This window comes from Patagioenas fasciata, chromosome 1 (genome assembly GCF_037038585.1).
Source record: "Patagioenas fasciata isolate bPatFas1 chromosome 1, bPatFas1.hap1, whole genome shotgun sequence".
Taxonomy (NCBI): Eukaryota; Metazoa; Chordata; class Aves; order Columbiformes; family Columbidae; genus Patagioenas; species Patagioenas fasciata.
The window spans coordinates 156,895,779-156,912,702 of NC_092520.1; the positions used below are offsets into that span (position 1 = coordinate 156,895,779).

The 16,924-nt window shown below is 44.0% G+C and overlaps 1 protein-coding gene across 4 annotated transcripts in view; it reads left to right on the forward strand.

The window, feature by feature from the left end:
• Positions 1–16,924, forward strand: part of TMEM263 (transmembrane protein 263) — a 132,271-nt gene that overhangs the window by 109,947 nt on the left and 5,400 nt on the right. Inside the window, exons 1-4 of one of the 4 annotated variants that reach the window (XM_065838970.2) lie at positions 5,062–5,197; positions 8,729–8,790; positions 9,830–9,941; positions 14,133–14,202. In XM_065838970.2, coding sequence (XP_065695042.1) covers positions 14,139–14,202 — 64 coding nt within the window. In that variant the 5' untranslated portion in view covers positions 5,062–5,197; positions 8,729–8,790; positions 9,830–9,941; positions 14,133–14,138. Of the gene's footprint in view, positions 1–5,061; positions 5,198–5,513; positions 5,661–8,728; positions 8,791–9,829; positions 9,942–14,132; positions 14,203–16,924 lie in introns of those variants that run through there. The other 3 variants (XR_011735687.1, XR_011735690.1, XM_071798844.1) reach the window with 3 other exon arrangements.

A 16,924-nucleotide genomic window follows, 5' to 3' on the forward strand; every position in this document is an offset into this window, starting at 1 on the left:
GATGAAAGCACTTGTTTATCTATAACCCTGTAATTAAATAGCTGTAACAAAGTATGGAGATACCTGCCTGATTTTCCAAATGTCTCATCAGTCCACTGGGAAGAATAAGGAAGCAGAGCAAGGAGTTTAATGTCTAATTAAACTGATGGAAAGTATGTACTCAGCTCTGCAGAGATCGTTTGGGAGACAAAACCAAGGAAGGAAGTGCTCAGTGCCATTAGAGACCTGGGTTTTATCTTTGCTTTGTTTGTAACCTCAGAAACATGGGAGGACTACTTGCTGTGTAGATTTGTAAATCTGATAATGTTAATGTTTTATTTCATAACGAAAATGGAAGCATGGTAGAGATAGACTTGAGGAGTAACTTCACGCTTAGCAAAGCTTGTTATTTAAATGTCGGTCTCTTGGAGGAGGTTCCTCTGCCAACAATTTTCTTCAAAGTTTAGACACTATGAAAGTGGGTGAACACACACCCACTTGTTACTCGGTCAACCTTCCACCTCCATAAAACAGAGCAAAAAGCTTACGAAAATGCCCTAACAAGCAGAGCACACAGCTGAGAAATGGCAAGAAGGACATTTTATTTAAAACCAGATAAAAAAACAAACTGTCACAAAAGAGTTGCTGCACTTCTGTGCAGCATGCCACACCTAGAAGACTAAACAATAATGTTCTCATCTACACCTATTTATTCAAGGCAGGGACCTGACCTTTCCAGGCTCACTTGTTTCAGCAAACTTGGCTCATGCTACTCATGATTGCTCATATTTATAAGACTCACAAGTTTGGAACATCAAATAATTGTTGATAATATAAAGAAAATGTGATAGGAGGAATAATACTGTTTCGTATTATGTGACTATATTTTTTTCTTTAAGACTCTGAGAAATCAATTATTTTGATCATTTTCCTGTCAAAGGTATGTTTTTTAATTGGCCACTGTACTTCCACAGATATGACACTTTTCTGTGATCTTTGTGACAAATCTTAATGAATGTATTAAACCAGGTACTATAGTTCTATCAAAAAATATTATTGTAATTATTTTGTTCCAGGTTTGTCAAAGTCCACCTAATAATTCTCGGAGGAAATGCAAACCCTGTAGGTTGAGTAACAGATCCAGACTGCTTCAGGGGTTGGGTGGCTTCCATCTTGTCACTTGACCCCAAAATGACACCATGGCCTGACCTATAAAATGAGGACAATAAAGTCTATTCACCTTTGTAAACACTGGTGCAACATATGGTTGAACAGCAGTATGCAAATTTAAAATCTTAATTAAACTGAGGCAGAATGCCAAGTAATCACAAAGCATACAGTACTTGAAACAAGCTCATTAATACCTTTGGTGCTGGAACCAGTTTTTTAATGGCTCAGTAATGAGCTGACAGTACTATCTGGAAAACCACAGTTCTTAATATTTTTTTTAAGTATATAATTATATTGCGATAATGGCTTGAACTTGTATGTGCACATGTAACAAAAGAGATACCTCCAAACAGTTAATAGCCTAAGACCTGAAATCTGTTCTTGCTTATTTTAATTTGTATTGGTATAACGCTGCAGTCAGCTGTGTTATGAAAAGAAACGAGGATACTTTGACATTTCTGTTGGTACCCAGCGCTGTAGTGGCACCTCAGTTGTATGTTTGATGTGTTGCTTTTGGGACCATCAACCAAAACCATCGTACAACCAATCCATGTCTCTGACTTTCTTTCCTTGCATGCTACAGCCACCTAGTACTCCTAGCAGGTGGACAGCTTCATTTTCAATGGGATGCATCTGCAGGTAAGGCATCACAATTAAGCATGTCTCTTCACAGGCAAAGAAGACACTATATATGTTCAAGTGGAGCACACTGCTCTTTCATTCCAACCTGGTTTTGTTAGTAAGACAACGTCAGCAGGGGGCTTCACTACCAAAAAATGTTGGATATTAATCTCTCTCTCCTCCTTCCTTCCAACACACTATTAACCTAGGTTATCTACTCAGGGAACATATTTTTAAGCCCTAAAGTAGAGTTAGACTTCTAATTTGCAAAAGCACAGTTCTTGTCTAATCTTTCTCCACTGTTACATCACAGGCACGTCTGTGATGGGGATGTATGGCAAACAAGTTAGGAGATAGACCCCATAAGATCCAGCTCTGGTCTTCACCCTCAGCTGCTACACTTTATTATCTCTAGAAATGAATCAAATACAACAGCACGCGCAGAACCTCACGCACGTTCTTGTTGTGCTCCTCATGCAGGTCTCCCATTGAGCAAACAGTCCAGCTGGAATTTGCTGTCTGCTCATACCTAAAGACTTCACCAGACTTAAGAGCCCAATGCTCTCCCCACAGCTTCGACTTCTCACAACAGCTACCTACAACAGGAAAAATGAAACTCTGAGGCCTAAGAGTTCAGGAGACGCACATTGCATTTTAAATTAAGTTCTGCACTGAAAGAGAAGGACTCCTTCCAGGGCTGTGTCCCAAATCTACACTGAATCCAATACAGTGAAACTCCACCCTGGCTGCAGTTCCCCACTGCTACTGCAGCAGCAGAAGTAACCACAATCATCATAATGGAATACAAAATGTACATATTTTGACCGCACTTCAATTATTTTCTGCATCTGTAATCATAGTGGATTCACAGACAAAACCTAAAAACCTATAATCTAAATGAAGGAACCACTCCTTCACAAGGAAAGACTGTATGTTGTATTTTTTCCATTTTAAAATTGTCAACAAGATGTTTATATTCTATTTTCAGTGAAAGAAGCTTATTAATTTCTCATAAAGACTAACTACTAAAGAAATCTTTACTGAGCAAACCAACAGTGGACCATCTTTGAGACCATTTATGAAGGAAACGTTCAATGCGTGAAAAACGCAAAACCTTTTCCTCACCTTCAGCGTTGGTTTAGCAAAGTACCAGGGACACCGCTCATTTGTTTTCTGTTGTTTGCAGAGATGTCAGCCTGAAGTTATTTCGGTTATTACACCTGCCAAGTGACACTCTACCGCCAATGGCTGTGGTATTACGAGGAAGTTGGCTCTTCTGTTTGCTCAGCAAAACACTTCACCAACCCAACTCCTCCTGTGTCGTCCTTTCAGAGTTTGAAGACGAAGATATTTTAATCTCTGCAGTGCTTTTAATTTTCATTTACTGGGAAGCAAAACATTCTTCCATGCCTCATGCTTTCAAGTTTATAGGTGAATGATTCTTACAGGGAAAATATTCAAGCAGCAACTCTTTCTGCTGCCACTAGAAACATGAAGCTACAGGCCTTCCATTTGAAGCAGAGCACCCCCCCTGCATACGCCTGGGCCCTGGGGCAAGGGGTGAGCCACAGCTATACAAAAATCCCCTTATCTTGAAGACCAAAAAGAAGATAACAGTGGCAGGCGCTGTCTGTTAGTATCAGGGAGGTAAACACGGTTCAGAAGTTCACGGACCCATCTTCCCAGGTGGAACTCACGACCCCAGACCAGGACCTCTGTGTGCCTGTGTAGTACATCCAAGGAATCCGACTAACTCATGCTCCCTGTGTGTCTCCCACGTTCCAATGTGCACCCAACCAGACGCCACCCTTGGTTTTCCACTTGGATTCTCCTGCATTCATACTTTCGCCCGTGCAGTGCCAAACTAAAGAACATGGTGCGTATTCATTCAGTGAGACAGAAATGTTGAGTTCTTGTATCAGCAAACCTCTCCAAGGTTTGTGTAGCGTTGCTCTGATGGGTCACGTTGATTTTTCTGCAACTGTCCAGTGATGTCTGACTGGATCTGCACTCCCCAAGGAGGACAGATCTCTTTCACCCTCATCTCACACCTGTGTTCTGTCCCTCTTTGGTAATCCCAAGATAAGCTGCTGCAGCAGGGACTGACAAAAGATCCTGGAAAAGGCCTCCTTAGATAGATCTCTGAGGAAACAGGCTGCTCCTTTGTATTATGTTTTCCATGTAGGAGCCAAGTTCACACTTCAGACAGGAACTAATGATTTTAGAGGAGTCCAGGAAAGATGATTCTCCATACACACCTCTTCTTAGAGAGGAGGGTTGAGCAGAAAGGTGGCAGTCAAGCACAAAGCTGGATGGAGGAAGTAGGGGTGGTATTTTGCCTGTGCAAGGTTTTTTTTAATCTTGTGAAGCATTTCATGGCTATTTGGTTTTCCTGTGATGCTGAGAGGAGTTCTGTTTCTAAACTCACACTCAAGGTACCTAGGACTTCCCTCTCTCCATTGGCCACCCAGTGACTAACAAACCTGAAAGTCACTGCTCATCTCCAAAGATTCTTAGGGATGCACAAGGAGAGATACCAAAGAAGGGTGCGAGTACCAGAAAACCTGTCTTTCCCCAACTATCTGTGTTGGTATAGTTACCTAGAAAGCCATGCCCTCAAACCAGCATAACTTTATTCCCTACAGGTTGCATGCAGGTAGCTCCACTCAGATAATAGCTGGGATAAAGCGTGCAATGTGAATGCTGCTCAATGTAAACCCAGATCCTTCAGATTAGCGTAGTGGCTTCACACCATGCTGCTGGCACTGTGCTGTTCCTTGCTGCAGGAAGGTCCTGCAGCCTCCCCTTTCTGCCGACAGCACAGCCGGGGTGCCCAAAGGGTGCATCAACTCACCCAGACCTCTCCACTGATGTGCTCCCCAGCACAACCGGGTGCCACAAGTCAAACTCCTGCACCCCACACCACCTCGGTCAGTGATAGCAATGCTGTCCTCCCTTACCTCCTCTGCCTTACCACTGTCTGGCATCTTCGTTCACACCAGTGCCCCGGCCCCATGGCCACAGAGAGGTCTCTGCTTGGTGCAGGACCCACCCGGGCCCTTCGGGGGGCCGGGCGCCTTGTGTCTGTGCTTGCCCCGTTCCCCGGGGGAGGAAGGTGCCCGCGGGCCTGTGGAAGCCATGAGGGTCGGCCCGGGGTCTGCGTACTCTCTCGGGAACACCACGGCACCTCCGAAGGCGACCGGAGGAGGGGGCCAAGGCTGGGATGACACCGCGGGTGCCCCCCGGGGCTGGGAGAAGGGGGGAGCGGCGGCGCCTGCGCGCCCCCCAGCCGCCAAGGGGGCCGCGCCACGCCGGGCGCTGGGGCGGGGTCTGCGGGTGCCGACGGGGCGGGCGCCACGTCGGCAGCGGGGAAAGGCGCCGGAGTAAAGTCTGCGGCGGAGCGCAGCTGAATCGTGTCTGCTGTGCGGTGAGTGAGCGCTGAGCCACCGTTGCCGCCCGGCCCCGCGGTGTCCTGCTCCGCCGTTAGCCGGGGAGCCCAGAGGGCAGGCAGCCGCCTGAGCGCCTTCCTGCCTCCTCTCTTTTCCTGCCCGCGAAGGAAGAGAAAGTTATGGGGGAGGAGGCAGGAGGGGAGCCGGCGCGCCCCGGCGGAGCCGCCGGCGGAGAGGCGGGCCTGGGGAAGCGGGACTGCTGCCGCCACCTGCCCCCGGCGCCTCTCGCCGTGCCGGCGGCCCGCCTTTGTGCTTCCTGCCGCGGCACCCGGGGCCGTGAGGGAGGGGGCCGGGCCGGCCGTAGCGGCTCCACCGCGGCCTTGGCTTGCCACGTCAGTGCCGCCGCCCTGCGCCGAGGTGCCCGGCGGTGCCCGCGGCCGGTCCGGCGGGGAAGGCGGGCGGGGGTCGCTGCCGGGCCGCCTCACGGGCTCCGCCGGAGGGGCAAGTAGCTGCGAGGGGAGGACGTGGCGGGGGATGCGGGGGCTCGGGCCACCCTATGAGGGGCGTGTGGGGCCTCGACGGGCCGGAGTCGGCTCTTCCTCGAGTGCGGGACCGGGCTCGGGGGCGGCTGCCCCGTCCTGCCGCTGCCGCCCTCTCTCCCCGGGCCTGGCGCCGCGCTGCCCGCGGCTGTGGCGGACCGGCTGTGGCGGAGCGTCTGCCGCCGGCCCGGGCGGGCGGCCGGGGGAGCCCTACTCGCCTTGGCCTTGCTCCTGGCCGGTGTTGTGCTCCCCCGTTAACTCCTCAGTGCCAGCAGAAGCTTTAATTCGGGTTTTCTTCTTTTAAACTTCGCTGTACTCGGATGTTTCCTGTAGTAACCTGCTCTTTATTTCATCCATTTCTTTCGAGTCCAGCTTGATGGAGCAGAATCTGGAAGAGGGTTTTTTTTGTGAACTGTTTGGGAGCAGCTTAGCTTTCTGCATTCACCTACCCTGGGCGTTTATGTGGTGTGGCCTGAAAATAAATGCAAGTTATTTTAGCCGTGCAGCTGGTTCTGGTCATTGTGCGAAGCTCATAGACAGCCACTGCGGATGCGATTAAATGCTTCCGTCTGCTCGTTTAACAGGGCTGAAAATGGGAACTCTGAATCAGGATGTCACTCTGTAAGGAAGATTAATATCAAGTGCACATACCCTGCTTCAGTGTGTCCAGTGTTGCTTTGGGCAGCATGTCTGCAAGTAATTGGAAGGGTACATACAAGATAGCGGAATTTAGTGCACAAATACTGGTTTGCATGCACATCAATTTTAAGACTGATCAGTAAATACTATCTAGGCTTTTTTTTTAAATTTAAAGCTTTTTCTTAAGCTGTGGTTAAACAGTAGAGTTGGTATTGCCTCCTCAGTATAAAAATGGACCATGTTGCAAAAGTGTGAACTGAAAATTGGTTCTCATCTGGCAAGCGAACGGGTCTAAATGTCTGGCAGGAGTCAACAAACAGGTGGTGGACGCTGGGGAGAAAGTTCATTATTTCATTAGCAGGGGTGGCAAGGAAGTTCAGCAGCTGCTTTATCACCCTGACTACTAAGCAGTGTCAGGATTTTGCTTTCATAGGTCTCCTGGAAAAGAATACCTGGGGTGGGTGTGGAGCTCAGGCACTGGGAAAGCATTGGAAGAAATGGGGAAGTGTCTCCCTAAGAGTTAGCAGGAGGTGGAGGCTGACAGGACTGGTAAAATGGAGCTTCCATGGCCTTTTTGAAGCTGTGCCTTACTGGAATTTACCATTTAATTTCTAGAAACCAGTTTTGGAGGGCTAGAACGGGGGAATTTGGGTTCTTGCTGCCTTTGGTCTGGTGTCTTGTGAATCCTTGCTTTGGAGAAAACCTGATTGCCAACTTCAGGTGCTCCCTAGAACCTCTTTTGGACTCTTCAGCTGGGGGTGACAGAGCAATGCTGGGTTCTGTTATAGGCAGACACAATGCTGTAATGTCCTTGGCAGAGTTAAGGGCTGGGGATTTTTTTTTTTTTTTTTCAGAAGATCTATATGCCTCCTTTTTTGCCTTCAGTTGTGATGTGTGTTTGTTTTTTATACAAAATATTTTTTATACAGATATGCTGCACTACCTTCCTAGCTGTGTGCTGAAACCTGCATGCTGTCAGCCTGTTGTTTCTCTTTCTTATGGCAGTCTTGGTATCATTTTTAGGGGAAGGGGCTGTAACCCATCCTGCTACAGGTTTAACAGTAAGCTGTGGTTCACATCTGGAAACTTCTGATCAACTTGCTCTAGTCTTTCCCTGAAAACTGTGTGTTTTCTTCCTCTGAAATGGGCATGCTTGCTTCCAAGCCGGTCCTGCTTTGTATATAAATCTGAATTTTTGAACTTGGCTCTTAAATAGAAGGCTTGTTGAAATGTTAGCTATGCTCTTGGTTTTTTAGCTACATGTTTTCTACGTGCCTGGATTTGTTTTTACTTCAGTGCTGTTAGTGTTGACTCTTTCTTCTTGCAGAACTTCAGGCAACTGTCTCCCTTGTATTAACTAACTTAAAACCACGTTTCCATATCAGCTGTGCTCTGAAGGTTCTGTCTGAGAGGACTAACAGCTCTGGCCACTCTTACTCCTAACATGTTGCAAGCCCTAATCCAAGGTGTAAAGCAAAGAAGCTGATAGGGGTTGCTTGCGCAGCTTTCAGGAATACCCTGAAGAGCAGCCTTGAGTGAGATTACCTTTTTGGCTTTGTGACTGATTTCCTTGTTTAACTTGGAGTGTAGAGCGCTGTTACTCTTTCCAAAATGAAAGGGTAACACTGAAAGAGGGGAAGGGAAGCCATGCATGTGGCAAGGGCTGTTTTGTTTTCTGTCACCTCTGTAGCCCGGCTTTCAAACTGTATCACTGCTGAGCAGAAGAAGGATAATTTTTCCATGGAGGACTCAGACGAGGCAATGGGTTTGTTTGCAGTTCTGTCAGGTGAATAGTTCCAGCGCTGTCTGCTGCTGCAGCCGTCGGGAGCAGCGTTGTGCTGCCAGCTGAAATTGGCCCCATCTTTGGGCAGTTGCGTTGCTGCCCGCAAATATCTGAGTAGTGGCATAGAAACAAGCCAGTTTTTGCTGGCTGCTGCTTGGGACAGGTTTGCTGTGTTGAAACAGTAGGGCTTTTTGTCAGTGAAGTCAGAAAGACATCAAAAGCATCATCTGAAGCTCGGGAAGTTGCACACATGTCTGTAACGGTTAGAGCCCACTTCTCAGTGAAAGGCTAAAATTTTACACAAATCACGAAGAACTGCAGGCTCATTAAGGAGAGGTTGTGTCTTAACGTTCATTACCACACTTCGTAGTAATCCTCCTGACAGCATATGGAGCCAGTAAAACTATCTCTGTTGCCCAGGAACACAGAAGGAATCAGTGTTTTGGTGAGATGAGTCTCATAAAATTTTGGCGTTCTAAGGCCATGCCTAGTGTGCTTTTCCTCTGCCATGGGGCTTTGTATGTATTGTTCCCACCATACATCCATGGCAGGGATGTAACAGTAGCGCTGTTCCTTAAGATGTCATTAACTGTCTACTTTTCTCATAGGTGTGTGCAGAATACTTTTGTGGAAACAACTAACTAGACATCTTCACGAAGGAGTATATTTGGTGAGAAAGTTTTATTTTAATCAACTTCGATATGAATGTGCGTGTGGCTGTACTGTTACCTCCAGAGCTTCATAGCACTTCCAGTCCGAGTCCTATAACAGTGTTAATGTTATAAATAGCTTGAATCAAAAAACCCTCTTCTAACCACTTCTTTCTTTACAACTGTGTAAAACTTCAGAGGTTCCTATATATTTCATATTCTGACAATATGAAAGTGTTTTCTTCTTTAAAACCAATAGAAAGAGTGACTTCCATTTTTATTTTTTAGCTTTTTAATTTTAGTTTGAAAGTTGATACATATTTTAATGGGTTGAAAAATATGAGAAGTTATCTCTTGAATGAGTAGCACCTTCGTAAGCACTCAGGGGCGGAGGGGGAGTAGTTTACATGTGCCCCTGTTTGAAATATCTTTTTAAGATCTGGGATTTGCTTTTGCTTCTTAACATAAGAAAACGCAAAACTTACATACTCCTTTGCACAGATGGAGGCTGTGGGGTGCCACTGATATGAATGTCCATGTGAATTCTGCCAGGACTTGGAGAGATCCCACCACATTCTATGTGATCATTTAATGCAGGTGTTAAATGACGTTGGAGGCTTTTCCCCTGTGACACATGACACAGTGAATTTGGCATGGCAGGATGAAAGTGCCAAAGAAAGATCAGTTTGCTTGCTTTCTTTTTCCTTTTTTTTTTTTTTGGCCAGTTTTAGCATACTTTGAAGAAAATTCTGGAAAACGTACCAGAAAAGTTCCAAAGTTCAGGCTTCTGATAAATCTTTGCCTTGTTGCATGTGCTTGCAGTACTGGTAATAATTGTGACTAATGATTCATTGCATAGGGCACTTTGAATCTGCAGCCTCCAACTTCAGTTTCCTAAGTTGCTTAATCAAAACTGTTTCTGAATGACCTAATTCTCTGCATAAAAGTCTTATCCCTGCACCTCTAGATCGATGCCTTGGATGTTAACTGAGTTGTAATCCCTATTTGGTCTGAAGAATTTTGCTTTCTTCTTCTTTTGTGGGGACACACGTTCAACAGGGAGGGTGAAGAGGAACCTTCCTTAGGATACACTACAGTCTGGTGACCTGGGGACTCCTGCAACGGGGGACATACGAGCTTGGATCCTTTTAGACGAAGGAGGCATTGAACTGTGAGTGCTTTCACCTTGATGGTATTACATAAAAGATAGTGAGTGGTTTCTGTTTTTCTAACTCAATTTTTTGAAGAAAGAAATTGTATTCTTTCCCTCTTCTAAGACTGGATGAAGTCATCTGCCACCACGCGGTTATTCCAGGCCTTTGACCTCCAGTCAATAGAAGTGTTCACCTTAAATCTCTGGAGGGAAGCCAGGTTTAAGACATGCCTCTGCGTGTAGTATTTCTTGATCACCAGATATGCTACACCCTGTTTAGCACACAGGATTTTGGATCACTTTTCAGAGGCTCTTAAGTCTCCTGATGTGTTAAATTGGATGCAAGGATGCAGGCTGCAACCTATATATCTAAAATTTTCTGCTTAAGTCCTTTGTTGGATCTTGGTCTTGATTCTGTGATTGACTGGAGAGCTTCTATAGAAAAACAAAAGGACCTGAGTTGTGCTTTGTGAGCTCTTGTTTGCCGAGTTCTGTTTCAAGTCAAGCTATAAGCCATTTCTGACAGTGACGTGATTCTGCTTTTGTTTGCATGGATGTAGTAGGAAAACAGTGAGTAAGATGTAGCACAAGCTGCTGAGACATATCTCCTGCAGCATCCCTACAGTGCTTCCAGGCACCTGTGGAACCGCACATCACACAGTAGTTCTCAGCTTTCTGATCTGCAGACCCCCGAAGGCTCCCTTCCATGTAGAACAAGTTCAGGCCTACCAAGAGTGACTTATTTCCCTTGACTCCTCAGGCCCACATACTGCTCCATTGACTTTCGGGGTCTGATAGCAGCAGGTTACTGGTGTGTGAGCTGCAGAAGGTAGACTGCTGTGGTCCATTTAGTTGTAAGACAGTGAAGTTTTTCACTGGTTTAGGCGTTGCAATTGTGTTAAATCATTGCATGTGAGTGAAATATTGTGTAATGTTCCTGTCTACCTTTTAAAAAGTAGCTTGTGGTCAGGAGTTAAGTGACCCTGAGGTTTTAGGGAAGGTAGCAGGGGAGGGAATGCTTAATCTTATCACTTTTTTATGTAATGCTGTGACTTTAGGTGCTGCTTTTTTCTCCTTCCCCTCTCTTCTGCCCTGGTGAGACCACATCTGGAATATTGTGTCCAGTTCTGAGCCCCTCAGATCAAGAAGGACAGGGAACTGCTGGAGAGAGTCCAGTGCAGAGCCACAAAGATGATTAAGGGAGTGGAGCATCTCCCTTATGAGGAAAGGCTGAGGAGCTGGGTCTCTTTAGCTTGGAGGAGACTGAGGGGTGACCTTATTAATGTTTACAAATATGTAAAGAGTGAGTGTCATGAGGATGGAGCCAGGCTCTTCTCGGTGACAACCAGTGGTAGGACAAGGGCTGATGGGTATAAACTGAAACACAGGAGGTTCCACTTAAATATGAGAAGAAACTTCTTCTCAGTGAGGGTGACAGAGCACTGGAACAGGCTGCCCGGGGAGGTTGTGGAGTCTCCTACTCTGGAGACATTCAAAACCCACCTGGACACCTTCCTGTGTAACCTCATCTAGGTGTTCCTGCTCCTGTGGGGGGATTGGACTGGATGATCTTTCAAGGTTCCTTCCAATCCCTAACATTCTGTGATCACTAAACTAGAAAGTCCCCTATTAAACGCCCCTGCCAGTACACTGGTTTGCTTCTTTAGCTCTGCAGGAACTGCAAGCAAATCTGACAGTGACCTAAACTAGATTATGGAGGGTTACGAAAGCATCTTTTACCTTCACTGTTTGCTGGTCTTACTCTGATTTTTTCCATTAGACAGGTTTCGTCTTTAATTAACTACTTGTCTGATGTTGAGCACAACAGATCCTTGTTACATTGTCGGGGCTGTATCTGCTGTCACTGCTGCTGTCCCCAATACCTTCTTAACAGCAGAAAATAGTAAAATTTTGTGGGGCCTTTGTGACACTTTCTAGCTTTCTGCCACGTTCAAAACTGGTAACTTAGTCCAGCTCCCCTCTAAACTTGTTGATAATGCTTGACAGTATTTTGTCTTTCTTCTTAATATTAAATAACTTTTCTGAGCCTCTTATGAGGAATTGTTGACAGAAACTTTGTGGAAGCTCAGACAAGCAATTGTATCTGAGTTTCATTTGGGAGTTACATGCTGGCTAGATACAAATACATTAGCAGAGGTAGTTCTTGAGAAAACCTAATCTCTGGCTTAACTCATTTGTGTCTCCCTTGAAACTTCTTTAAAACTGTTTTGGTCACCTTTTTATTCCTCTGCTGGAAGTAAGACTTGCTAGGTTGTGACTTTTATTTTACTTTTTTTGGGGCCGTCCCTAATGTAGTGAATAAACTTTCAAATTCCTGGTGGAGTAATCATTTTAATGAACAAAATAGCCACTGTTAAGTAGAAACATAGTTGCTTCATCTTTTTACAGATATTTTGATCAAACAGTGTCAGACCAGTTAGTTTTTTACAGCATCTCCCTTCTTTTTCTTATAGTGCTTGATATTTTTGTTGGAAAAAAAGCAACAACCTATTAATTTCACATAGTGAGGATGAAATCCCTGTATTTCTTCCAGCTTGCATTAGATGAATGCAAAGAAATTGTGTAGTACCTGAATCCAGTCCCTTCTCGGAATCTGGTTGCTCCGTGATCAGTTGAACTTTTTTTTTCCTTTCTTGACTCACTGACCTGTGATTAAATAAAATAACAAGGAGTTCTATAATTGATCCTTTTTCAAATTGCCTCTTAGCCCTCTTGTATTTATTTGTCCATCTTGATGCGTTGCTACTCACTTTCCTATTTCTTAGCTTCCACATTTGCATTTCTGGCTTTTGAGAGGTACTTGCTCAGCATTGCCATCAAATCAGCCACCCTGGTAGTAGGGTTTTTTGCTTGCTTTTTTTTTTTTTTGTTCAGCTTTGTACAAAGGTAGCTATGTTTTCTGAGTCATGAACTGATACCTGGAATGCTGATTCTGAGAACTTCTTAATATTCAGTTTAGGCTTGTTTCGCATCTGAAGATCTATCACTTAGCATGTGGGTGCTGTTTTTTACTGTGATGGATTTTACTTCATAATTATACTGTGAAGGTTTTAGCTGTTGCTTTCCAGGTGAGTCTTCACATCCTCGAGTTCTGCTTCTGCCTCCTCACCTCTTCTTCAGATCCCAGCCACTGCTTTCTGACCCAGAGGAGGTACACAGAGATCTGGGCCTGGTGAGATAGGCTGGAATTATTTTTGTAGTGGTCAGTCACCCATTGAAGAAATTAAATTATTTGAAGGTTTGCAGGGAGATGGGAACTAAGAGGTCGCTGGCAGGAAGATAGAAGGATACTGGGTGGTATAATGCAACTTGTTTTTCTTTCTCTTTTTCTTCACCTCAGTGTTTGCTGAGGTGGGAAAGCAGGATTAGCAAGAGGGCTCAGGGGAGGAGGCAGGACTGGTGGGGGAGGAAAACAGGAGAGAAGCCTGAACTAGATATTGCTTTCTTCCTCTCTGAAGGGAAAATGTAGCAAGCAGAGCTGCTGATCTGAGCTTTTTCCTGTGCTTCCCCTCGCTGTCAGGGACTGCTGCTCTAGAACTGCTCTAGGAAACAGCTTTGGGTGTAAAGAAATCTTTCTGAAATGTTTTCATTGGAAGGTTTGTGTAAAGTTAAAACAGTTTAGTTCTGCTGCTATCATCACACTGTGTAAGCAGTACTGCTAGAAGACAGTGTGTTCATTACAATTCTTCCATCTTGTTTTTCTGGCATTTATTCAAATTCTGCTGCAAGGACTTGTTTCTTTAAACATCTGCTTTTCAGGTACTGACAGAGCTTACAGGCATGCCGCTGTTGTTTTTCCAGCACCCACTACCTCTGTGCTCAATAGGCTTTTATATTTTGGTACACAAACGTAAGTTGCTGTATGACAGTGACCGTTTTATTTTTATACTGGTTTTCTTCCTGATTGCTTTTAAGATTTAAGATCCACTTGGTATAGGGTGGCAGTTCTCACCAAGCCTGCTGACCTGGTAGAGGGCTCCTTTTTTCAAGTACTGAGTCTGCTTGAAGAATGCAAAAGCACAGTCCAATAATAAACGGAGCAGCAGTTTTTCAGGAGCTGCTAGCTTATCTAGTAATGAAAAAGAAGTTTATTTTCTGTGGAACTTAAACTACATTAATTTTGGATTCATGGATTGCATTTATGCTTTGCCAGGAAATATGTATAGCATATGTGAATTTCTTTTTTAGGCAATAATGAATCAAACAGACAAAAACCAACAGGAAGTCCCATCATACCTTCATGATGAACCACCAGAAGGTATGTATTAGTTTTTATAATATGATGTCAATTCACAGAAATCTATCAGAAGTTCAGTTATCCTTTTTTAAGAAAAAAGGATCTGCAAGCTGAACAGCTTAACTTTAAGTGACAGTAAGTAAGGCAGCCCTGGGATGTGATGGGCCTGGGTTATTGTTCACTTCTGCATTATCTTGATAACAATAAGGCCACCCAATATAATTCAGTAACCAACTGTACTGATGAATTATAGAGAAGATGGGCAGATACCAAAGGACATAATTTGCAGGTTAGTTTCCAGAGATGTGAATTGGTCCAGTAGGTATTTATTTTGTTCGATATGTGAGATGGAAGAGTCTGGCTTCACTTTTGGACACCTTGCTGAGTTCATAGTGCTTGTGACTTTTAAACAAGATATGTTTAAAAATATATGGAACTTTTGGAGACCCTTTTCCATCATACAACTTGCTATGGTTCTAACTGTTGACTTAATCTCATGGTTTCCTAAAAACGAACACTTGATTTCATTAATGAAGTGGTATTTTGGTTTGGTTATTAGACCTGCAGAGGAAAAGCAGTTGCAAATGAGCAGAGTTCCCTTCGGGGCTGTGGCACGGCAGGACGGCGAAGAGTCCTGTTTGTGCGATATGGCAGGAAGCAGACTAGATCAGAACCCATTCTTGGCACACAGGTTGTCTGTGTTCTCTTTTCTTTTGCTCGAAGACCGAATGTGATTGATTGTAGAGTTCAGCAAGTCCTGATTTTTCTCCTTTCATTGCTTGTCAATTTATAGTGGCCCTTTAAAACCCTGTTTGTTGTGGTGGAGTTTTTTTGTTTGGTTGGTTTTTTTGTTTGTTTGTTGGGGTTTTTTTGGTGTTGTTCTTGGTTGGTTTCTTTTCTCAGCTTTTATATGGTGTATAACTCAACAATCTACTTCACTTGAACAACAGTATTACCGCTAACTGTAACAGAAGGGGTCAAAGTGGAATAGTCCACTCTGTTCTTAATAACTATTAGACAGGAAACAAAAACACAGGATGAGAGGAAAGGGAGGAATAGATTTTCATGACACAGTGGTTCTTAAGCTCTACTATGCTTGAACTTGTTACAGTATCATGGCGTGAGGACAAAAATTTCTTTTTAAGCTCTTATGGGGTTGCCAAGATCCCAGAAGTATTTCTGAAAGCAAATGCCACATTGGAAACAATGCCCTAATGTGTGTTACCTTCAAGTCTAATTTGTATGACATGCTTTTTGGCCTTAAAGATTGAATTTGTTTTTATATATGTTAAACCTCACGTATAGAAAGTGAGTGTTAGTCTGACCAGTGAACTAAAACCGATTCTTTCTTGAGGAAGGCAGTGAAATAAATGGGTGTTTTTTATCTTGTGAAGTGTTTGGAGTCTTCAGAAGGCTGTCAAGATTCAGAGTCTAACAGCAGACCCTGATCAACACTAGGTATTGCAAGGTTTTATATAATGTTTGTGAGCAATTGAGATTTTATCTTCTCCTGCACCATACCCTCTTTCAGTATGACAATAACCAGTTTGAATATGAAGTCTAAATAGATGGAGAAAGCTGGTATACTTAAAAGGAATAGAATGAAACACAGCTTGTCTTAATAGAAGCTCAGTCCAGGAAGAGGCTTTTTCCTTTTGATTCTGTTTCATGTGCACTGTTCAAACCTGATGAGTTCAGTTAAAATGTTGGAATACCCTTGACGAACATCCCTGATTTAAATGTCAGGCAAGGTCTTCATATGCAATATGCTTACGCTATCATAGAAAGATGGCCAAATGTGGATGGAAGGCTACTGGTTCAATATTGGCAAGAAGATTGTCTCTATTAACAGGCTGCCAAATAAAAAAACCCCATACATCCTTAGAGGAAAGGCGCAATTCCAAAACCAATCTGCAGTTTTTCGTAAAGATATAAATAGTTCCAGTTTGTGCTTGGTGCACAAATGCTTTAAAGAAATACATATGTGGAAGAAGCTTTTGTGCTCAGGCCTTCTATGAGTAATGCTTTTCTAATGCTTTATTTTCTGCTTTGCAAGTGCTGCCAACCTATGTTCATTCCAGCTCTTGTTCTCTGTTGGACTCTATTCAGCAGGAAGCTGGCTGCAAGGTAGCATGGTAGAGCCAACCCCTGAACAGGGAGCTTGTGTCACCTTCTCCTTAGGTGTAGCAATTACCTGTTTTACCTTCTTTCTCGTTAGAAACAGAGAGACCAGGAATGTGTATCCCAGAATAGAAATCAACCAGCAATAAAAACTCTTTGCAGCTGTGGGCATTGGCTAGATCTAATGGACAGCGTAAACAGGAATGAAATGGAAATGTGTCAACCATCACTAGAAGTTATTAATACACCATATCACAGTCAGTATTTACACTTGTGAAATAGAGTAGATGCTGTCAAAGGATTGGCTACCTGAAGTAATGTGAGGAGAAGCATGTCAAGATTAATTTTGTTTCTCTCTTGTTACTTTTTAAGTTGGCTATGGTGGGTCATTCCTTGCTAATATCGGGTCTTATTTACTGAACTCTGCTCCTAAAATTCAATGTGCTAAAAGACTTTATTTCCATTCACCCTGATGATGGTGATCTAGTTAGGTGGAAGTGAAATACTTTCTGACTACATTTTGTACAAGGTGTGTAAGTTTGGTCACAAGCATCCTCTAATGAATAATACCTAGTGGATTTTATACTTGGCTCTATATAGTCCTCTCTGAGTGTGTTTCTGT